General features: G+C 39.7%; 1 protein-coding gene and 1 long non-coding RNA gene across 3 annotated transcripts; one reads left to right on the top strand and one right to left on the bottom strand.

The window, feature by feature from the left end:
* Nucleotides 1-6,908: 6,908 nt before the first annotated feature.
* On the bottom strand, nt 6,909-9,802 carry pou3f1 (POU class 3 homeobox 1). Its single transcript, XM_043260154.1, has one exon. It carries the CDS (start codon nt 9,675-9,677, stop codon nt 8,571-8,573), a length of 1,107 nt encoding a protein of 368 aa, XP_043116089.1. The 5' UTR covers nt 9,678-9,802; the 3' UTR covers nt 6,909-8,570.
* Nucleotides 9,803-10,807: 1,005 nt separating this feature from the next.
* On the top strand, nt 10,808-23,292 carry LOC122359981. 2 transcript variants are annotated; one of them, XR_006252751.1, is made up of 4 exons: nt 10,808-10,953; nt 11,057-11,123; nt 15,313-19,392; nt 21,317-23,292. It is a non-coding gene; the product is annotated as an uncharacterized LOC122359981 (long non-coding RNA). The 2 variants fall into 2 exon arrangements; XR_006252750.1 differs by lacking the exon at nt 21,317-23,292 and having other exon boundaries at nt 15,313-19,514.
* Nucleotides 23,293-24,062: the final 770 nt, after the last annotated feature.

Below are 24,062 nucleotides of genomic sequence, written 5' to 3'. Positions count from 1 at the left end.
TTAACACATTTCTTATACACAAATGTAATTATTTTTAATATATATAAAAGAAAACATTTAGTAGCTTTAATAATTTTTTTTTAATTTATAATTTTGCATTACCCTTAATTGGCTTAAATAAGTTGTTTTCTGAAAATGGTTGACTCTTGCAATCGTTGATGTTTCCATTTTCGCCCTTTTCTCTATTTTCTTTCTTTATCCTGTCAGAGCTCTCAATCTCTTTGTTGCCAGTCACACTTTTCCTACTCTCCACTTCTATTTGTCACGTCTCTCTCCTCTCTTTGCTGGTATCTCCTTCAGTTGTTCGGTCTGTTTGACTGAGTGGATGGTTTCGGTCTTGTTCTCTGAGAGTCTGTCCCCCTCCCGTCCATAAGGAGCTCTCAGAAGTGAGCTGATTAAGATGAAGACCGGGCTGCTTTCCCTAATCACATCCCTGCATCTAAATCGTCTGTGTACATTTCTAATTACGCAGTCGCGCGCTGCGTCCTTGAGCTCAGCGGCAGGTCTCTATTTCATCTCGCTCCGTCTCGCGCTGCCTCCTTGTCTCCCCTCGTTTCATCTTTCTCATTTATTTCTTTTTGTTGTTGTTGTTGTTATTTTGGCAGTTGTGAGCCGAAGGGCTCGTTTGCACATTGCTCTTCTCTCTTGTGGCAGTGCTTTGGAGGGCAAGGAGGGTGGGCCTGAACCAGAACACGCAGAAAAATGAAAGAGATTTCAAAGAAGTTGGTCATCACCCTCAAATACGAAATGTCAAGTTGAGTTGTGGGCGAATGCCATGTTACATATTTTGAAGCAAAAACAGACATTTGATTAGTTTTCTTCTTTTGTTAAAAAAGAAAAACCTTCGTGTGCAACACGTTGTTGAACCAAGTCCATTTGCAGAATTGTGGGAATACAAACAATCGCACAGCACAATAAGTGTTTATTTATCTGGTTTCTATATTTTTTTTTTTCAATTGCTAAATACAATACGGAACAGATATTGTGTGAAGGACCCTGAACATCTCCCAGCCCTTTTGACCTTCCCATTGTTTAGCATAGCCTTCTTTCAGATGCTGTCATTTTATTATTTTTTTTTCTTTCTAGAGCTACAGTCAACCTTGTGATTTAAAGGTGCAGTGTTTAATATTTAGGAGGATCAATCTAAAATATGTAACTATGCTTTCAATGGTGTACAAAGACCTTAAACAATCAACTGTTATGTTTTTATTAACTTAGAAAGAGCTAATTATATCTGCATACAATGCGGTCCCCTTAGAGAGAATTGTATTTAAGGACAAAAATGTTGCTTATGTGAATACAACACTGATGCACAATGATGAGCAAGTAACAATAATACTGTATTTGCAATAACATGGATTTCACAAATGCTAATATTGTGAACTAATATCACGTACTAAGTTATATTGTGTAAAAAGACCAGAAGAAAAAAAGTTGTGATTTTCTAAGCTGATATGATTAGGAACTATACTCCCATCCCGGCATAATAATTATGGAAGTTCTTAATTTTTGCCTAAAAGCAACACTTTACAATATATTAAGACTTGTTTTAGATTGCATCTTAAATATAAATGTAATTTTTTTTGTTTTACAGCCCTGACAGATTTTTGTTTTACTTGTTTACACTTAAAAATATAATTAATAGCTACACTTCTAAGATGTGTTCTTGGATAGCCAACTCTATACATACTGATAGTAAGTAACTTCAACTAACATGTATTAGTAGACTGCCTGCTTAATATCTTCTAACACTTTATTTTCTGAGTCCAAAACATACTGACAATAAGAAACTTTCTATGCATACGTCAACTCTAAGCCTACCCTAACAGTCTAGTTAACAGTCTGAGAGTTAGTATGTATTTGCGAATAAATGAGAATTATATGACCTGTAGTTACAGAGTTACTTAGTTACTTAACGCCTAAAGTGGACTATCAAAATAAACCCAAAGGTGATTTAGACTTTACAGATGGAATAGTAAATATTTTTGTATGCTCTTTAGCATAAATACAAACTTCAGATTTCGGATGAAAAACCCCCTACGGTGCAACTGCATTACTGTAAACATAATTTTTTTTAAAGTTCAAAATGTTTAAAATCTTTAAAAGCAAAAGTTTTAACCCCCAAAATTACTTTACAGTTGTGAAGATTCATTACATCGCCAGAGCACCGGCACAGACAGGTGCTGTGGCCCACTTGAAGCGGAGAGTAGAAGCAGTGAACAGGTTGGAGGACTCTCCATGACTTAACTTGTATCCTCTATATACAGGTCTGCATTTGAGAATCAAATTGAAGGAGGGTCCATATAGGTACAAGGCCTCGGCATCATAAATTACTAAGCATCTGACTCCTCCTGTGCTCAGCCGAAGCTTTTCATATGGTAAATAGCTGATCGCTGTGTGGCCACATTGTTGCCCATCTTTCATGCAGCTCTGAGGTGAAACCTTGAGGTATGGAAGAGAGAGAATTTTTGATGAAAAAATACATTTTCCACTCCTTCCTCCTCTGATTCTCGACCACTCTGCCCTTCGCTGTCGGGGTCAGGTGTTTATTACATAAATGATAGCGAGCGGAGAGTCGAGTGCAGGCCGACGAGGGTAGTGAGCGCAGGAGACGAGGTAGACAGAACAATGGTAAAGATTATCAGATCACTTGCTGGGTAACTTTGGCGATGCCAGTGCAACCTCCGTGCTTCTGTTCCTCGCTGCCTTCCCATCAGTCGCTTTGAGGGGGACAAACACGGCCTTGTGCAGCAGCATGCTATCACGCACCACAATGTGTGGCCGTCGCTGAAGAAATTCGGCTTAAAGGGGTCATATCATGAAGAATCTAATTTTCCTTGGTCTCTTGAGAAAAGGGGTTCATTGTGCTGCGAAAACATACTGCAACTTTCAGAACTCAAAACATCCTTCACAGTTAAAATAAGAGCCTTAATTGAAACTCCAGAAATGGCTCGTTCTGAACATACAGTATGTCCCACAGCTGCCCAGTTTTGCACTTCAGTATTTTTTTTTTCAGTTATTCTGTATAAATTAGATTAATCTTATTATTAATTGTATTAAGCACCAGAATAACTTTTTTAGCTCTTTTTTTTCTTCTTCTTTTTTTCACAAGATCCTGATCTTTACAGTGGCATGTTTTGACATTGTTTCGGAAATCTGTCAGATTTTAATGCAGGTTTCATGTAGACTTTGTTATTGATAAAGCGTATAGTTAAAAACCATTGTATTAGATCCAAATTATAACCTGTGTGTAAATATGCTTTGACTCATTTCATATGTGAAACGAGTCTTTACGTGCTGTAGGAATCTTAAAGGCACAGAAGCTAAAAAGTGTTTAATTTTCAGGGTTGGATGTGGTCATAAAAACATTTTTTTCCCCTCCATACACTGAAATCCAAAGTGACCCCTAATTTTTATTCATAATATGTGTCTTACGTTGTCATACAAATTTAGAACAACACAAAGGAGAGTAAATAATAGAATTTTCATTTTTGGGTGTACTATCCCTTTAAGAGCCAGTTTTAAAGTATTCTAATAAGAAATCTCGCACTACATTCCAGTGGTGTATTTCCACTGAATCTCAGCTCCTGAAAATCTTCACACCCTCTTAGAACAAGACACAAATTTAAAAATACCATTAAATGCATTATTCGGCCCATTTGTTATAATTACCGGCATTGTTGTGGTGTATGTAATGTCATTAATAACAGCTCGTGCCCAAATAATACGCTTAATGTTATTTATCTGTAGATAGATGCGGCTAATCCTCATTCATTTGCTCTGGATCAATGCAAATCCGCTAGCGTGAGCGAAATCCCTCCCTGAGCCCGTGGCTCCTAATGTATTTTCCCACCATTAACCAGCTATAATCCCTGCTAATCATTGCTAATCCACATCTCCTGTGTTTGATGATACTCTACTGATGAAGGAGGTGGCGTTGTGTCTCAAATGCCCAGGATCAGCCCCGGTCCGTGGTTCACCAGTCGTGGGCATAAGCTTAGAAGCAATTTGTACGAGAAGCCACTGGGTTTTAAGGTAGGCCTGATGGCATCGGCCATCCCAGAGTGCATCTTGGCCTAATTATGCATAAGTAACAAAGCTGTACTCATCAGACATGCACATTTAAGTGATCTTCTCCCATAGATTCTCTTTAATGGGTGATTCTTATTCAACCTTAAAGCATTTAGTGTCTTTATACACTAAACCCATACTGGAGTTTGAGAACTTTTAGAACTTTACACGGCGGTTTTAGAATCCAATTTTACTAGAATGCACCAATCAATAATGTCTTATACGAGCTGTTATTTTTTAAACACGACGACCAGAAACTGAAATAATGAAATATCCTTATAACGTACGACCATAAGCCACCATAAAATAACTTTCAGTCTCACTGCAGGATAAATTAATGCGCATCCCCTGTCCTGCGAGTTAAACTGGTGGTCACTGGAAATGTACGGTCCAGAATTTAATGATTCATAAGTCACTGTCAATCTGGGCATGCATCCCATTGGAACAAAAGACTAGCTCTTTTGGAATACAGCCTGCTGTGGACATGCTATCTGCTTTCTTACAGAGCTGTCGTTCATAGTGACATCTGGACAAACTCTGGCCCCGGAGACTCATTCCACACACATTCATTCATGGTTTACTGTGTCTATTTATATCCACAGTGGTAATGCATTTTTAGTTTTGGATTGATATGATGTCACATTTAGAAAAGGCTGTTTACATGAATAGCTGTAATAGCTTATAAAACATGTGTCTTATGTGTCACTGTCCATTCTAACTTCTATTCTCATGCTTTTACTCTGAATGAGAGAAATTCTCATTCGAGGTAACATCGCTCTTCAGTTTCCAAAGTCTTCACCATACAGTCCTATACCATCTTTGCTCTGTGTCAGGGTGGGCTAAAACCTGGCAGGTTTTTATGCAAGACGCTTATATGTTTCCTGATCTTTACAGTTTTTATTACTGGTAAATACATGCATCTTTTTTTTCCCAACAAGCATTACATTAGCCGAAACAACTGAGCAATACAGATTTGGTTAGAGTTGGCCTGCAGACTGTAAAGAAGGAGCATCTGTTTTAGGAAGCTGGTTTATTGGAAGAGAAAGTGTGCCAAAAGAAAACCCATAAAAAAAGAGACTAATTTCTAACGGAATTTTCTCAGTTATTATTTGAAATATAAGCTTTTTTAGAGATAAATGCTGGCATGGGATTAAATGAAGCACATCTTTTGAGAACCAATGGATTATTAGGCTGACTTTTGAAGAGGATTGTGTAAAATTGAAGCACGAAGCCAGTGCACCGTAGCGCGTGCACTAATTCTTTACGTCGTTAGGGGGCGCTTGGGAATCACTGTTTCCTCAGAACTTCTCTTCCAATGCGATGCCTGAATAATTGGACACACGGCTCGTTTCACATATTTCACACAGCAGAAATATTATTTGTCCAAGTGAAAAAAAAAGGAAAAGAAAAGAAAAGAAAAGAAAAGAAGGCAGGCTATAAGAATTTTAAACTGCCACCTTTTGTTAATTTTATAGGCAAACCCTAAAAAGACCTGTTTTCGGTTTTGACTAATTTTGACAACTGGCACAGCCTGTTTGGGACGCTGAGATTAAATTAAACCACACATATACGTTTTTTAATCATTAATTGTATAAATGGTTTGTACTTCAGAGACTATTTGTTTTTAATCTAATTTTGTATATACGTTCAGTATTAAACAAAGCACCTAAAATCAGTGCGAACGGAGAAGAGCCGGGAAAAACGAATAGGAATAAAACGCTCAGTGACAACTTTTTAAAATTATACAAATGTTAACATATCCAACGGCAGATTTTAAATATCGCATTTTTATTATGCCCCATCTGCAAAGATTGCGATGCAATTTTTGCTCTTTGCATCACTCAACTAAATAATAACATCTCATTGTAATTATAGATGTTACGTGACTGCGTTTATTTTCAAGCAGCGTTTATCAGCATCCCGACAACATTAATGCTACAACGTTTGATTTGTCTCAAGCCTTTCTTAAAAGTTATTAAACGGGAGACACATATAGGCTATCATAAGCAAACGGTGAGGATTAATGAGAGCTAACAGCTACATTCATGAACCGAGGGGGTTGTCTACGGGAAATCAGCATCATCAAAAGAAAATGCTTAAAGGAGAAACAATCTCCGAATTTTGATTTGCTTGTGGCGATAAAAACAAACCGTCCCAGCAAATTCCCAGTGAATTCTCACGTGAGTTTAGCCACGTCCTTTTATGCATTTACGATTTTTCCTAGAAAATAGTCAAGTCTGCTTTTCGGTGATTAGTTTGGAGATGAATTTGCACCATAAGGATTTTGGTGTTCTGAAAGCTAATAGCCTGTCACAGTCCACTGGGTTTTAGAACAACCACAATGCAGGCTGTGTATTTTAAAACTAACGTTTGTGGAATAAAAAAATGGGTATTTAATAAAGAAATGGTTGCACTTGAAATGTCTGACGCACCTCAATAGATAAAAGCATTGCTTAAGACTAAATAGTTCCGCCATCGTGTAATGTTCTGATCGTACGTTTTTACTTATTGAGGTTTTGATTACCTTTGAATAGGGCGAAAGTGAATTTTCAGCATTTGTTGTCCGCGAGATACAGTTTAAAACATCGTTGAAATGTTTTCTAACTGCGTGATTGTCTACGCTGAAGTGTGGCATATTGCGTAAATGCCTGTTTTTCGTGAACTCATCGCGCGCGAACAAAATAATGCGTCGTGAATGGCCGAGCTGGTTTGAACGCGTCGACGCTTTTAAGGTTCGGATCGCGACAAACACACGAGAGTCCTCTCGCGAACTCTTCTTTCGTTCACCGTCACCGTCGTGTGCGTGAAAATGCGTTTCAAAAAAGACAGAAGTCGTGTTCTTGTATATATGTTTTATGTAAGTAATAAAATATTACTATAACATAAATATAAACGTGACTTTGCAGTCTACATTTCGCAATCAACGTACAACCAATGTAGTAAACAAAACATTTGTAATCCACTGCAACATAATCAACAGAGCCGAACAAAAAAAGCTCCAAACACACGTAGGAAATAAATATATAGATATATAAATGGTCATAAATGAAATATTAAAATATCTTCTTGGAATTAGTAAGTGTACAAAACTGCCCGGAAAACAAAACAAAACAAAACGAACCCAAAACAAATACATATGTTTACATATTCGACATATTTACATATTGGAAATAATCCTGACAACTATTTATTTAAAATCTTTTTCTCTTGTAATTTATTTTTTATTTTTATTACTTTTTTGGAAAAGGTTGTATATTCACACTGTTTCAAATAACGTTGCAGAAATGAACACCTGCTGTCCAATGAAAAATGCCAGACCTTGAGAAACAACACGAAACGTTATCAGCCTCCTATTTTTTCCCCCAATCCTGAAAAGAAGTCCCGAAAACACATCCCTTATTAACTACAACAACTACTTTTCCCCGTGTCCAGGCTCATTTGTAGGATGCAAAATGCAATTAACATAAACTAAACGGGCACAGCTGACATAGAGAGTGTCAAGAGTTGGCCAATATTCAAGAAGAACTAAGAGTACAGCACGATTTTTGGGCACTGAAAATTACCTGAGATATTTCTTTCTTTTTCATTTTGACGCATCACTCTCAATATGTTTAGCTGGAGCAGACTTGCTGGAATAGTGCCGGTTCAAAATAACACGAAATTGGAAAAGGAAACTGTAAACAAGCAAAGCATTGATGTCGTTATACCTCGAACGAATGCACTGAGAAATAAAGAGTGAAATTAAAATAACGTTATAAGTGCCTCATGCAAAGAGGAAATAAAAAGAGAAAGCAGTAGAACTCAAATGACTAAATATCGTTTCAGACAGTGTATTCACGTTGCCATTTTAACGTCTATGCATCTTTAGACGGTATCAGGTGCTAAGAAATGATCACTGTAAACAGTTTCTGGTGCACTTGCTTTTTTTTTTTTTTTTTTTTTTTTTTTTTTTTTGGAGGTTTAGACCAAGTGCCTGTTTTCACATCACGAATTTCATCTGTCTTAGTTGAAATGAAAGTAAAATACTCGCTAGACAGAAAAAAATAAAAAAAAGATCTTAACGTTAAAACATTCCAAAATAAAGTAAACAACACAAATAATATCGTATAAATCGTTGTGATAATTAATCTGGTTACTCGCTTTAATAAATTCACTGTCCCCTCTCCTTTGTCCAAGGAGACGTTGCCCTTTTTGTGGCTCGTAGCTCCTTTTGATCGGCGGTGAAAAGATCGAATTTTTTCCAGAGTGGCACAAAAACGACACGATTTTCGTAAACACTGGTACTGATTTGATAAATGCGCGCGAAGCTGGCGCCGTAATGAATGCGTTTTCACGTTACTCGGAATTTCTGGCGTCCCGTAAGCTGTCCCGCTCACTGTCAGCGAACTCTCCCCAAACTTTCTGTCTCTGATGTCTTGGGATAGGCCTAAACAAACAAAGGGGATAAACAAAATCCATTGTAGTTTCTTTTCGAACAAGGACACTGTTTATGATAGCAGTCACTGGACAGGACTCTGTAGCGTGTGATGGAGAGGGGGTGTCTCCGCTTGTGAGTATACGTCCTCCATGGTCGGATGAGGGAACCCCACCGGCGTCATTCTTTTCTCTTTCTGTCTTCTGTTGCAAAACCACACGCGCACAACCTCTTTTTCCAACTGCAGAGTGCCAGCTAAAGTGGTGATTTCGTGGGCGGAGGGCTTGGGGCACTTTAAGAAATGGTTTTCCAGTGCCCCTTTGACTCCGACTTCGATGGAGGTCCTCTTCTTTCGTTTCCGGCCCTGTGCTGCGATCTTGTCCAAATTCGTTGGGCTGCCCGTGTTTGAATCTGTCTCCTCGAGCCATTTGTTAAGCAGAGGCTTAAGTTTGCACATGTTCTTGAAACTCAGCTGCAGAGCCTCAAATCTACAGATGGTGGTCTGGGAAAAGACGTTTCCGTAGAGCGTGCCGAGCGCTAAGCCCACGTCCGCCTGCGTAAAACCAAGTTTGATGCGCCTCTGCTTGAACTGTTTGGCGAACTGCTCCAGGTCGTCGGAGCTCGGGGCGTCTTCGTCCGAGTGGTCCTGATGGTGGCTGAACGGCTGCTGAGGCGACTCCATCTGGTTGTCGTGGCTCCCCGCGTCGTCGTGGAGCGGGTCCCGCAAGCCGTGGTGCAGCGACGGCTGGGGGCTTAACATGGTGTAGCCCGTCTGAGAGTAGACCAGCGACTGGTGACCGTTGGAGGCGGGCGAGAGCGGGGATAAGTGGTGCGTTGTGGTCGGCGCCCATGATCCGTGGTGGCTGTTTTGCGTCGGCTGGTGGACCAGATGCGATCTGTGATAGCCGTTCCCCAGGTCTTCCCTGCTCTGCACGCTGCCTTTGTTGTGCTCCGCCTGTCCGATGTGGGTGCCGCTGGTCCAGTCGGTGTTGGAGGTGGGCAGCCACTGGTGGTGCGTTAGGCTCATCGGATGTCCCGTGTTGGTCGCTAGCCCTTGTAAGTACTCGTGGTGCATCATTTTCTGCACCTCTCTGTAGGTCGTCCCCTGGTGCATCCTGTCCGAATCCGGATGCATTAGCGGGTTCGAAGGCAATGAGTTATTCCGCGGAATATACTGAGCTGTTGTCGCCATGGCTCCGACTTAGAAAACTGACAAGCACTTCGGAGATCTTTGAGCTTTAGAGCCCAAAACGCAACAACCTGCTCTGGGAGGTCTTAGGGAAGAGCTAAGACACGCCTCCCCTGCGCGTGCATTGGTTCCTCGCCGACTACAGCCCACCAGGTTTCCTTATTACCTCTCGCGGGCCGCTTGGTTGGCTGCCGGGCGCCGTGATCCCAGTTACTCGCAATTGGCCGCTTTCACTAGACGCTTTCCCTTTTTTCCCTTTCTTCTCCTCTCCCCGCTAGTCAAGAGAGCGTGAGCAGCAAAACCGTAGGAAATTACTGGGCTTTGAGGGTTGTTTTGCAAATAACCACGTGGGGGAGTGTGGTACTCTTTTTGGTGGGGTGGAAGAATGACCCGTCTTGCGTTGCCTCTTTTAGTAACTGTACCGGTCCTCTTTGCAAGTAGATTAGTATTCTAAAGTATCTCAGGAGCCACCCACGAGAAAGATGAAGATCAGTATGTAGGTACATTAAAAGATGTTTATACAGCAATATCGTTTAAGGCTCATCCACGTGCACGATTATTTAAGAAGTAACGCACGAATGCACGATCACGGAACCATGCATCGAATTAATTAAACATCATACAGAAATACAGACCGCCCACTCGGTAACATACGAGACAATCGCATCGTTATGCATAAATGCATAAACAATCGGTAGAGCCTATAAAAAAACAACATCCATCTCATTTCATTTCGACTTACGCAGCGTGCACGCATTTTAGTATTCCACGTAAATTTCACTTAAAACACATTTCAGTCAAAATCAACTGAGCATTTACAAATAAGTAATTTTCAGTTGCTGGGTTAATAAACTCTTATTTACGCCAGCAAATTTGAACAGACATACAAAGTCCACACAAAAGCCGCGGTGTGTTGACAATATCTTCACTCGAAGCATTTTTCTAAACAGTAACTTTGAGAGAAATCCAGTGTTTCTCCCTTCTGGCCTCCTCCGTATTCCTTTCCCGGCTGATCTGATTATTTTTCCCTTCACGTTTTGTCCCAATAGCAAATTACCAATTCTATGAATTGCAAAGCAGCCTCGGAGACGCTGAGGGGTAGAGAGGGGGAGATGCGAAGATTGAAAGGGATCTTTGCAAACACAATCACGTTCTTAAATGGAAATGTGGGGCTTTAAACAAATCTTACATCTCTCCTGTTCCAGTCGTCTAAAACTCCGCAATCAGCCACACGTTCGACTCCATCTAAAACCACAGCTTTTTTTAGAAGATTTTTTCGGTATCACTTCTATTTAAATTATTTACCTCACTGTATTTTTTTTTTTTTTTAGTTCACGTTCGTGTTTGTGTGTTTGTCTTGCTCTTATGGGGTGTTTCCACAGGCTTTTGCGAGGAAATGTGCCGTTACATGCGGAGAATTCGGGCGTCGAACCAAAACGCTTCTCTGTGGTAAGTTTGCTCCCTCGCTTTTCCTATCTGTCCGTCTGCGCGAGCTTCGCGCGTTCGTGGAAGTGTAACCTAAACGATGTTCTTGGGGTCACAAGTGCTCGTCACCACTCTGTCAAAGGCGTGGTTACGTAAAGACACCGGCTATTTATTTATCACATATGCAATAACACTTGTAGAAGAAATGTCTAAAGGAACAGCTGATTATAACGCTTCGTTTCTAAGAGATGAAACATAACGTCGGTTACTTTAATGCGATTTTCTCAGGTGGCTTACGCCAACTGGCATGTGTCTGTCTTCTTAAAAGCAACGTTTATTTATTCTTTTTTTTTTTTTTTTTTTTTAGAACTTTAGTAAAGCGTCTAAACTAATATGTGTTTTAATACGAATTACGAATTAAAGCTTTAAAGCGTTATACTGCTTTAGTATATGTTGTCTGAGTTAGATTTGCAATCAACTGTATTTTTTAACCGTCCATGGCAATATAACTAATTCAGTACGTTTTTCTGCGTGACCCAAGACGGAAATTATTATGCAAGCCACAAGAAGTTATAGGAAAGCAGATCAGATGACACGATTTTTTTTTTTTTTTAAATCTAACCCGTACTGTATAGGCGATTGCGACGCGATGGCCGGTTTTGCCCCAGAGAGCCGCAGTTAATGAGGATGCTTCACTGTACAGTTGCTCTCATTTGGAAGTCTATAAAAAGAGCGGTCATTTATGCCCAGAGAGCTGCGTCACAGTAGCAGCACAGTCAAACTCTTCGCTTAGTTTGCCAGCGAAAGAAAGTGGTTCAAAAAGCGCCCAGATGCTCCTTTTTTCTTCTGCGCAAAGAATATGGCCTTGTGTGGAGCGAGGTGAATTTTTCCTGGGATGCACGAGGTTGCTATGGAGAGCGGTTTGAAAGGATCACACTGATCCTGCAGATGAATGATTTGCCATACAGGAAAAGACAAATAATAGCCCTTGTTTTGTAAGATGGCAATGAAAGACAGTAGAGAACAAATGTGGCCTTTGAGTATCCAGGATGTACTAAATCTGGTTACAGGATTTTACGGCTCGAAGTTTAAGAAAAAGTTGTACTTATCTCTGCTATAAGTTGAGTTTCTTGAGCTTAAACAAGGCTGGTTTCGAATTAAAATATTAAAATAATAAATGAAAGTATTTGTAGGAAAATGCGCTTTTAATATCTCATTAAATCATTTGATATTCAAGAAGCTCTATATGAGAAACGTTTAGTTCATTTTTTTTATACAAGATGTTTTCTTTCGTTTACAAAGATGTTAGGTTGGCTTTAACGGATCTATTTTTTCTCACGATTCACGCGCCTGTAGTCACGTGCTTTAATCTGCACGAGGGACCCCCTCCACTTGAATATAATTAGAGTCTGGTCGGTCAAACCCTCCATTAACCACAGGCCGTAAAAAGTGCACAGGAGTATGAGTTCAGAAAACAGCAAATATACACGGCGTTATCTTTGGGTGCCAAAAGCAGAAACAATTCACGTGGAAACCTTTCATTATCATATTAGAGATTAAAAAGTTTCCTTGTTTTGACCTTTTCTCTCACGCGCGTTCTCCTATACAGAAATTCAAATTTCTGAATTTGCATGGATTTTATTGCAGCACACTCCTGAAAATGCTCTGAAGTGTTTAGCACCACTCATGTAAAACTATAACTTACAAAATAAAGCTGAAAGGCTTCATCTTAAACATAATCCGGTTAAAAACAATTCTCCAGTGTCTGTAGCGTAAATTGGCGCATACTTAATAGTGTGTAATGCACTGTAATATTTCGGTGTCATGTAGGTTGATCAATAATAAAAAATAATGTTGCAAAACAACACGTAAACAAGGGGAAATAATCACGATGAATAATCTCTTTTGGCGTCTGTAGCCTAATTAGGGAGGCCACTGTAGGCTATAAAAAATTAAAAAGTACATTTTTACACTTTTAAAAAAAAGATACATAATAACAAAATTTTTACCAACTTTAGAAAGTGCCATGCATATAGACTGAAATGAGCGTTTTAATTAAAGACTCGCTGCACTAAAGATTCACCTCTCATTCCAGTCTACCCGTTTGTTTTCACCGGCTCGCTTTGACAGACATGTGTAATGGGTAGCCACGAATTTACAGACACATCCTGCGCTTTTTCAGGTACCTCTTTCTCTCTTTTTTTTGGTTAATGAACTCAGGCGATTCCGCAAGCGTCCCGGGGGAATGGAACGGGAATGTTTTCCTTTCCGTAAAAGGTGTGGGCTATCTCTCTCCAACTCTCGACTTATCTTTGGGCTAATTAGGCGGGGCCCTGAAGACGCAGGCATGAATATTCATGTGAAAGCACCGGCGTGCAATTAGCCATGGAGTGAGTTCCTAACTTCAATCACTGGCCAGTGCAAAGAGAGAAGGGTACTCTTCCCTCACAGCCAGAGAACAAGCCTTTTTAAAACATAAAGTGTATGAGAAACAGCTAAGAGACAAACCTGACTTTCTCTCTCTCTTTTTTTTTTTAACGCACTTAATTCTATGCGCAGTCGGTACTTTTTAATGGATGGCAACCCTATTTATAAATTACAGGCTACCCACATTCAATTTTTCCATTACCAGCATTTCATAGGATTTTGAATATATAAAGGTTCAGAAGTGCATTTAGTCAATCTAGTATTTTATAGACTAAACGATGTTTTTAAATCACCAAATTCTTACTGTATCCCAGATAGGGGATTTCAACAGTTATAGACCCAGGGACCTCCATGCAGAGACCATGCCAGCCCAGGGATGCCACATTATAGAAAGCTTTATTTTCCCAATAACATCCGCATTTTATTTTATTGTTGTTATTATTATTTTTGCATTAAAGCATTACCACTATTAAATTACGCAGTGCTCACCAGAACATTATGCATACAGTTAATAGAAAATCCAGTTTCATATATCTTCCCCTTAGACCTCTGCAGTTCCTTTACAGACCCCCAGGGGTCCCCAGGTTAAAAAAACCCTGGTCCTAGAGAGTTTTTAAACAAAATTAGGACGCATTGGAAACCAGATAATATCTGGTTTAACTAAAATAAATATGAAACATTCTGTAGGTTTTCAGGTTGTTGAGGCAATCTCGAATGAAGTATTTTTTATCTTCCATTTTCTCCAATTATAATACACTCTTTTTACAACTATTTTTGCACATGTCTGTGTATAATTATTATTATCGATATTATTTTTTCTTGCCTTTCATTTTAAAAACGCAGATCTTCTTTTCTGCAGTCTCTTTCTCTCTTTTTTTCTCACAGCCATTCACACACACAGAGTTGGGCACCGCAACATTTGTCGCTGTCCGTTCTGTTCGCCAAGGCCTCAATCCTTTGCTTTGAATTCAAGGTGATCTTTATCCTGCCCCCTTCCGGGTGTGCAGTTGCCACTTGCTTCCGTAAAGATGCGTTTATGTATGTATGTATGTGCGGAGGGGAACCGGAGCTTTTGGAGGGGGGCTTGTGAGATAAGCAGTGGAATTTGTGCCGTCTGAATATGGATGGCAGCCAGACCCTTGGTAAGCAGTTGATAGAGTGGTAAACAGCTTGTGGGCTGAAGGGGTTAGAAGCATGCTCCTGAATACATTGGGCCTCTCCTCCACTGTCTGCCTGCACAATGGTCAATCAAATCAACGTCACTTTCCCCTCAATCCCTGTGATGCAGTGGGTTTGTAATGTTGGACAAGCTGCCACTACACCCATCCGCTCACTTATCAACCGCTGACATTAATGTTCAGGCTTGGTGGATGATTGCAATAGCAAATATTTTCTGTTCACTTTCGCTTGATATCAAATTGTTCTTTGGATTTCAGGACTTGACCTCTAAATCATGCATTTCTGTTCAACGCCTCGTTCACTAGAACTTCAGAATCAAGTTTTGTTATATGTGTGTGGCCTTTTTTATTAAATGATACTTTATAATAACTTGATAAGTCATTGTCAACCATCATACAATGTTTATCGGTAATTTATGATCACATTCATATATGAAAGCATGAAGGATGTATGTTGTCTAACCATCTCGTAAACATTCTGAAATGTTTAATGCTGACTTATTCATGAAAGTGTCTATAAAGTGCAGCTATTATGTTCTTTTTATAGATTTATGTTTATAATAATACACAGCTTGATGCTGATCGAGTTTCATCATCTCTCCTGACAGGACTAATGGAGCTGAAAGCTGATGATGATGATGATGATGATGATAGAGAAAATATCATGCAAGCATAATTTTCCTTCTGTGAAAGCAGATGCAGAGGGGAAAAAGGTGATACACATCACATTACTTAACATAGCTTTATAGTTTTATGAACTTTTAGCTTAATAATTATAGTTGTTAGATAATATATTCACTTTACGTTTCTTTTTTTTATTGGGAATGGTTAGCAATAAAAGCAAGCACAAGTAGACTAAATAAAAACAAATGAAAATGTAATTTCTACTTTTATACAGTGCGTTTATTTAAATATAAAATTGTACATTAAATAAATGAATGTAATATTTTAATATCATTTTATAATTAATTATTAGGCGCTCAAAAATATATTTTGCATTATAATTAGTAGGTTTCCGACGACACCTGTTTACTGCTTACAGAGTATTATTGTCAGAAAACCCACAGCTGTTTCATTTCCTCCTTTCCGTCAAGCTCAGCTTGGGAATGGCAGAATTTCTAAGAACCTTGTGTAAAGTACTTAATCATTATTCCGTCACTTAAATATTTAATGATTGATTTGGCAAACCTTTGTGGGTTTCCTCATGTAAACTGTCTGTTGCACTGGAGTATTTTAAGAGCCGTCTCTCTTCCCTGGTGGCAGGAACAGTGAGGCTAAGCCAGCGCAAAGCCGCAGAGTTCCACATGTCACTGCACACTCAAGAGAGCCCTCACCAAACTTATTAATGAGTTGCTTCCTTTTAATTAGATAGTAATTCATGTTAATGCATGCCTAATGAACCCAAATCGTTCCCTTCGGTCATTCCGCGGAGTTCCACTGTGTTCCACTGTGTTTACTCATTCTGTCTGTTTTTCCCGCTTTTGTGTTTTATTAGGCTCAAAGGGGCCTGAAAGGACCGAGCGACTTGCTTTAGAGACATCTGAGAAGTCCATTGAAAGAGGCAATAACGGGATCAAGGGGCGTTCGTGTATGAATTCAACCGTATGATATCAAGAAGGCTGCTTTAGCAACAGATGCTTTGAGATCACCATGATACGCTTTCACTGAACTTCTAGCCACAGGGTTACGTGCCTCATGTGTGTGTTTGTGCACTGTGGAGACTAGGAGACAGTGATGGCAAATAGCAGAGTGACCGGACCGGCTTCAGCCCAAAAGGGGTCACGACCAGACTCCAAGTGCTCCTGTCTCGATGTCGTCCGTGGTCAAGCACTTGCCAGGACAGACTGAATTAAATTAGACTGCTTTTAATTGAGGATTGACCGGTCTGAGAGCAGCTGGCGCTTGGGTCAGTCAAGATAGCAAAGCCCTGAATCCCCCAGGCCCCAACTGCAATTTCAGCCCTGCAGGTCCTGGAATGGACTGGGAGGGAGAGAAGTCCGGAGCATGCTGGGAATGCATGGCTGATGATTAGCAATAAGAGTTTATAGGAAGGCTTAGATGAGATTTGGCTTGTTTGCTTGAGTGGAAAGTGTAACACACACACACACACACACACGTGTGCGCTCTCAGAGCCTGTAGACTCAGCGTAAATCGGCTTAAGGTTTGCACCTCGCTGAAAATCTCCTCAATCGCCCGGTCGACACAATTAATCGCTTCATTAATTAACAATCGCTGTGCGATACACCACCCCGGCTGTGTCTTGGCAAGCGTGCAACTTACAAGCAAGCCCTTCTTTTTCTTCTTACGTTCTCTTGCTTCACTCCTCCCACCCGCTTCGATACTCCTCTTTATCTTTTTCTTCTGTACTCCTTTTCTTTTCTTTCTTTAAGCAGCATTGCAAAAGCCGACTCTGCTGTTTTAGCAGGAACAGACGCACTTTTTTTCTCGGCAAGCAGGTCAGAGCGCTCTGCTAACATTTGTTATCTATAATCCTGCAGGTCCCCGCGCAAAATGAGCGTAGTAAACTCTTGCAAAGCCCTAATCCCTCCGTTTCTTTTAGATGCGCTTTTTCTCTCTCTCATGCTCTTTTCTTTTCCATCTTTGGGGTGGGAAAGCGTTTTTTTAAGAGGAGGCATCTCTGATTGTGACACTTATTTTTGAGCTTTTCTGAATTACTCAACTTCTTTTACTTAGGAACTCGTCAACCTTTTTTTTGGCAATTAAAAAGATTCTGATTTTTTAACACACTCTGCTGCCGAAGAATCATTTCAGGCCGCCACCAGCCGCCCATGCTTTTGTGACAGGCTTTGTTGATTTGCTTTTCAGACTCATGTGTGTGGTTCACAGAAATCTCTCTCTTTATTCATACTGTACGCATTTACGGTTCAACTGTCGGTGTCAGTTAATCTGGCTTTTGCGGTTGATTCATCTCAGTATCATACAAGGATATGTGCAAAAAAAGGTTTTTCTTTCGCCATCACTCTCAATTATCTATGCGCTGATTTGATTTGAGTTCGATACTATGCAAATTATGTATATGAATGCTCTCGTACAGTTCTGCTGCATTTTGTCTTGGTCATGCACACCCACACATGTAGCGAGCACGTCGAGGTGTGTGTGTGTGTGTGTGTGTGTGTGTGTTGTATGGTGAGTAATAGCAGGGCTCGGTGGAAGGCTGTAGTGTTGACAGCATGGTAAACGATGCAGCCTGCCTACTGCAGCAGCTAGCCTGCTAATCACATACACCACATGATAATGAGAACAACCCCTGTCCTCCAACACACACACACACACACACACACACACACACACACACAGTAACCACTAACCACAGCAAACAGACACAAACTCCCTCTCACACACACTGACCCATACTTCTACAGACAAATGGAAGACATAATGGTAGCCGGAGGCAGTGCACGGTGCATCTTTCTATCTCTCTCTCTCACACTCTCGAACCAAGCACATCTCTATCGCTTTACTGTCCTTACACACATACATACACTGTTCTCTCTTGTACTAACAGCTTTCTGACAGAAGACTCGGACTTGCGTCACACATACACTGGGAGAGTGACATGAGATTTGATGTGGAATCATAGTGGCAATTAAGATGGGACTTTAGAGACTTGTAATTTAAAGTTTTTGGGTGTATAAGGTGATGTATTTTCTCTGAATATTGAAAAAGTTTGGGTCTCTTATGCACTTACCATGAGTAATAAAATTACTCATTTTAAATTAATTAAATTATTTTTGAATGATTGAAGTAAATGAACTATTAATTTAAAAACATAATTAAAATATAATATATATATATATATATATATATATATGTGTGTGTGTGTGTGTGTGTGTGTGTGTGTGTGTTTAAAAGACATCTATTCTGCTCATGAAGGCTGATTTTATTTGATTAAGAAATAAAATAAAAACAATATAAAGTAATACTGGGAAATGTTATTACAATTTCTACCACTTTCTATTTGAACATGTCTAAAAAGCTGAAGTTAATGCTGGCTTTTTTTTTTGCAAAATAGCAACACACACAAACACACACATATATATAGGTCATTTCTATCTACACACAACATATCACATCAGTCATATATCAGATTTTGCTGCTAAGGGTATGAAGAGGACTTGAAAAAGAAAGGAAGCATGTAAACCCTCAAACTCCCTCAAATACCCATGGGTGCAAGATTTTGAGTCACAGCTACTTTCTTGATGCAGCTGTGGGCATATGAGAGATTTCAGTTAAATATTTCCTCTTTCTCCCTCACAAACTAAAAAAAAACACTTTTAGCTGAGTCCCTAAACAGTTCCTGCTCTGTTAGACCATCAGGACACTTTGCTGTTGCATGGGGGTTAGGAACAAGGAACTGTAACACAAACCTAAGCTACTGAATTTTAAGATGTTTGAGGACTCTGCCAGGAAGCGAAAAATAACCGATCAATTTGTTTGAGGTCACGTGCAGATTTACGCACATTACCTGTGATTAACACGGGTATAAATTAGGATATTGTTTCCTGGCAAATGTGCGCTCTAAGGAATGAAGATGTGCAAATGTGTTCATTTTAAGTGAGGTGACACTCACATTCACACTTCTTTGTATCTTGCAGGGCGTCATGTGCAGGATGTAGACTGGAACAGGTGGGGTGTCTGTAGGTCCTTTTCGTACCATATGCAATCAGGTAAGGCCATGGGGCATGATGTTTATTATTATTGCTGTTATCATTGTTTCATATTTTAAAACGTGCTTGATATGTGATGTAATTTTGAAGATGTCTCTAAGACAATAAAAAAGTAAAACAGTTGTATTTTGTAGAAAGTGTGTTTTTGTATTACTTTTCCCTCTTCTTGTGGAAATTACAGTCACTACCTGCAGAGACAGGTTCCCTGGAGCAATCTATTGTGCTGTACTCAAGAGTACTTGTACTGTCAACTGAGATCTTTAAACCTGTATTTGTGTTAGTAGTAAAGCTTCTTGTTTGACAGAGAGAGCGAGCAAATGTGTTTGTGTGTAAAATGTGTAAAAGCCATTTAGGATTTGACCCCCTGACACTGCTTGAAGGCAGCTTTCCTTGCAGTATACTTGGCTGTGAACACACTCTCTCATGCTGTCTCTTAAGTTAGGCTCTCCTTCCTCTAGTTGCTAAGCCACACTGACTGGCACTATAGCAGTGCTGCTGGTACAGTATTTTGTCTGTTCTGTCTCTCTGCACTGTCACCGTATGCTCAGAGAGCTGTTGCATCAGTTATTCCAAAAGTGTAACCGTACAAAAAAATTCATTTGGTTATGCTTACAAACAGGGTCCAAAATTAACACTCCTCAAGTGACAAATAAAAGTAAAAATAGATTTGGAAAGTAAATAGTTATTGGCAAGTCAGTTATTGGTCAATCTGTCAGCCTATGACTGACAAAAAAATAAAAATAAAATAATGAAACATCATATTGTCTATTAATGTTTTATTTACAATATATATATATATATATATATATATATATATATATATATATATATATATATATATATATATATTAATTTTTTAAACAGAAAACACTATTATATTGCTTATCCCACTTGGCAGTTTATTTAACTGTTTTTATTGCGATGAATAAAATGTAGGCCAATGGTAATTAAAACCAACATTGTTCAAAATATCTGCCATATGTTCCACATATGTCATATAGATTTAAAATGACATTGTGTTGAATAAATTATGATAGAATTAATGTTTTTGAGTGGACCGCTCCTTTAAGATATTACATGTTTCTGCGACAAGCACAATTTCACTGAGAGAATATATTTTGGAAAATACCTTATTTTTTAAATAAAAATGCAAACTCATTTTTCATGTCTTCTCAGAAAAATTTATGGACCGTTATAACTATAATATATATCTATTAATTCTCGAAGATGCTTAAATACGGATAGTGTCGTATTTAAACTATAACTGAAGTTTGAACAGAGTTCGAAGTCTTCGGATGCTGATGATGTATGAGAGGTATGCACCAACACCAAACACTTGCACGTGCACACACACACACACACACACACACACACTCTGACTCCCCCTTACCAAAACTGAGAGGAGTGGAAACGGTTCCCGCTCTGATGAAAGGGCCCCTCTGATCGAGACGACAACAAAGGGCTCGGCCGCCTGTGTTTGGAAAAGCTTCCCCTTTCTTCTCGCCTTCCTCCTCCTCCATCTCCTCTTCTCTCGTCTCTGATCTTTCGTTCTCTCTATCTCCCTCTGCCCGGTGCCACTCTCTCTGGCAGGGCCCCGCTCAACTCTTCGTTAGGGTGGCGATACAATCGGGGGGACCGGATTAAAAATCAGTGTGCGTCCTTGTCGAAGGCACCCAGGATGGTGCACTTTGATGTCTCTCCGCAAATTTGAAATTCATATGTTGTCACACTTCATTTTATTCTCCCCTTCTTTTTTTTGGGGTGGGGGATCGTTCTTTAGTCGCACACATGTACTGTATGAAAATGTGAATGGGAGAAGATGTAAAAGCCGTTCTCACTAGTGCCTTTCTTTTATTTTTCATGTTTCTACATCTTTTGGTGGGCGGGAAGAAATAATGAATCATTTAATTTGCTTTGATTGAAGGAGGCGTGATGGAGCTGCCGAGGATCGGTGGGATGACAGTGTAGAGGACAGAGAGAGTTCAGAGGAAAAGAAAGAAGGAGGGGAGACGGGGGTTTACACTTTGATGACACTTCAAAAACTGTGTGCCAAGACTAAGCTATCAGCCCTATCTGAGAACTAACTAGCATATGTGTGCCCTCTTTTACAGTCCCTTGTGAAAACAAAACACAACGCAACAACAAACAATGCCGGCAACAAACAAGGCCCTCTATTTCTTCAACCAACAAAACAAGAACGACGGCAGGCTGAAGTAATCTCATTAGCCTGTGAGGAAAAACAGCTATTAACGGCAATTCAATACACTGGGTGAATTCACTGCACTTGGACTTTGGATCAATGTGACTGATAATTATCCGACTTGGGTTTATACGTTCTCATGCAGCCTATCCCAGTGCACGGGGCACGTTCCCCAACTTCACTGACCTCCCTAGACAGTAACAAATGGGCTTGATGGCTGGGCTGATGTTTGCGTGTATAATGTGGAAGGGATTCTCTCGATGCTTATGCCTAAAAACCAAGCTTCGTCATCAATCTCCCCAATATCATGAGTCCTTCTGCTCTTCCAAAGCCCCAATCCCCAGGCAATGGCAATACAGCCTCCGACACGCAGCCCAACCTCTCGCTCTCCTCTTCATGACGAATGAGTTTTAATAAAAGCTGACGGAGTGATGAAATTAAAAGTGCGTCCCATGGCCTCCGATTGCTCCAGCTGCTCAATTACAGCGCATATCTCAGCACCCTCACCCTCGGTTCGCCAGCATTGTCTTACATCACTATTGGCGTAATATTATTGGACTCTATCGTCGTCAGGCCCGCTTGTTGAAGTCTAAGTCGCTGCTCTGATAGACACCCAAAGAGATGTGCGTCTTCCGCTAACCTAATAAAATCTGCCTTCCTCGACCTTATTAGCTAGTATTATGTCGATTTCCCATGCTACCTCATTACGGCAGTGATGGTGTACCCGAGGAGGTGGGTAAAGAGAACAAGTGTGCATCTTTCTAAGGGAAAAGTCCCATAAGCACTAACCGACGCAGTTCTAATCTGCCCCGTCACCCCGTTCGGAAAAAGCTTCCTTTGTTTTAGATTATGAAGCATCCTTAATCCTACTCTCATCCCCCACTTGTACTAATTTATAATCTTTTAGGTCTGAGTTTAAAGGGGATGGAAGGGGTCACAATGTTCTGTTACATTTCTAGTAAGAAGGCAATGCTTTATAAAAAACAGCCCATTTTGGAAATACAACAAATCCTCAGAACTACTAAACATTTTTTAACATTGGCTCACTGGAAAAATGTGCCTCCAACTACATTTTTGCAAAACTCTAAAGACGTGCCATTACATAGAATTTACTGCATTTTTTAGGAGAAATGAAGTAAGACACCAACAGCTTTTATTTCTGTTTCATCCAAACTGTGCAGGCAGATTACATATAGATTAATAAACATTTATTTCTGCACAGTTCCATGCACAATATCACTTTATGAGCTCAAAACACCTTTATGATGATTTTGCATGATTCTAAACTAAAACATATTCAGTTTGGTATTACAGCTGCATTTGTAAAGCTTTTACTAAAGTGAACTTGCTTACCTGACACAGCATTGCACTTGTATGTAGAGCACTCTGAATTCCTATGAAACAGGTTCAAATGGTTTCTTCTAAAAAAAAGGAAAAAATTATATAATGGTATGTTATTTTCATACCTGATACAGCATTAACCTTTTAGTGACACTCACCAGAGACTTCCCTTTGAAAGTGTTATGTACAACAAATGTTCACAATTATGTATTTCTGAGAAAATCAACATACTTTCCTTGTCTTTTTACTGGACATTTCACAAAAAGTAAGCAAAATACCAAACATGATACCCCAAAATGTCATGAACATAAAATGTTGTAAAAAATGTACGTGATGCTGTAAAATGAATACCATTCTACCCATGGTTCCTACCTAATACTGCAAGTGTCACAACAAGTGCGTTTTATACATCTATCTAAACCCACATGCAATTTTTGTGCTTCATGTATAAACTGAAACAAACAATACATCACAGCTAAAATCTCAAAGTGGCAAAATTAATTATATTAACTCCACACCAGTAATTTGATAAGTGATCTAATTGCTTTGAGAAAACAAACAACACATACATCAAAGTAATACAGGATTAGGAGGGTGGTTTACTTTATCAGTGATTGTGCGTGTGTATGAGGGGAGAAAGAAAGAGAGGGAGAAAGTGTATTGTGTACTATCAGGGGTCGAGGGAATTGGAAGACGCAGCAGCCATCGATGAAATAACCTTGGAGAGCGTCCAGACTGACAGAGTGAGTGGCAATGACTTGGAGCCGTTCCACACAGGGCCTTTTGTGCCTATTCCCAACACATTCCAATCAGACGCGGACATTTAAACTGTTGCAGTAATTGAAAGGCTGTCTTGGGAGCCATCTGTGTGAGCAGCTCTCCGTTACCATGTTCACAAACACTTAATACAGACATTTATATGAGATTTTCATAAAGGAAATACAACATGCGCTGTATGGATTCAGCCTTTGAAGTTAAGAAATACTGGGAAAAGACAAGCCAAATTTTCACTGATTGAATTTACCCAAATCACATTTTTTTTGCAAACGATGGCAAGGTTCTTAAGTACTACTTTTTTTTGCACTTCTCAGTAGCTCAGTACTTCAAACTGTATGTATCTGCAATACAT

Source organism: Puntigrus tetrazona, chromosome 16 (genome assembly GCF_018831695.1).
Source record: "Puntigrus tetrazona isolate hp1 chromosome 16, ASM1883169v1, whole genome shotgun sequence".
Taxonomy (NCBI): domain Eukaryota; kingdom Metazoa; phylum Chordata; class Actinopteri; order Cypriniformes; family Cyprinidae; genus Puntigrus; species Puntigrus tetrazona.
Note: the sequence above shows the minus strand (reverse complement) of the source record. Positions and strands in the feature narration are given on the sequence as shown.

What these genes read in the sequence shown, in the direction of transcription:
- pou3f1 (XM_043260154.1), bottom strand. Translation starts at nt 9,677, where the DNA reads ATGGCGACAACAGCTCAGTATATTCCGCGGAATAACTCATTGCCTTCG.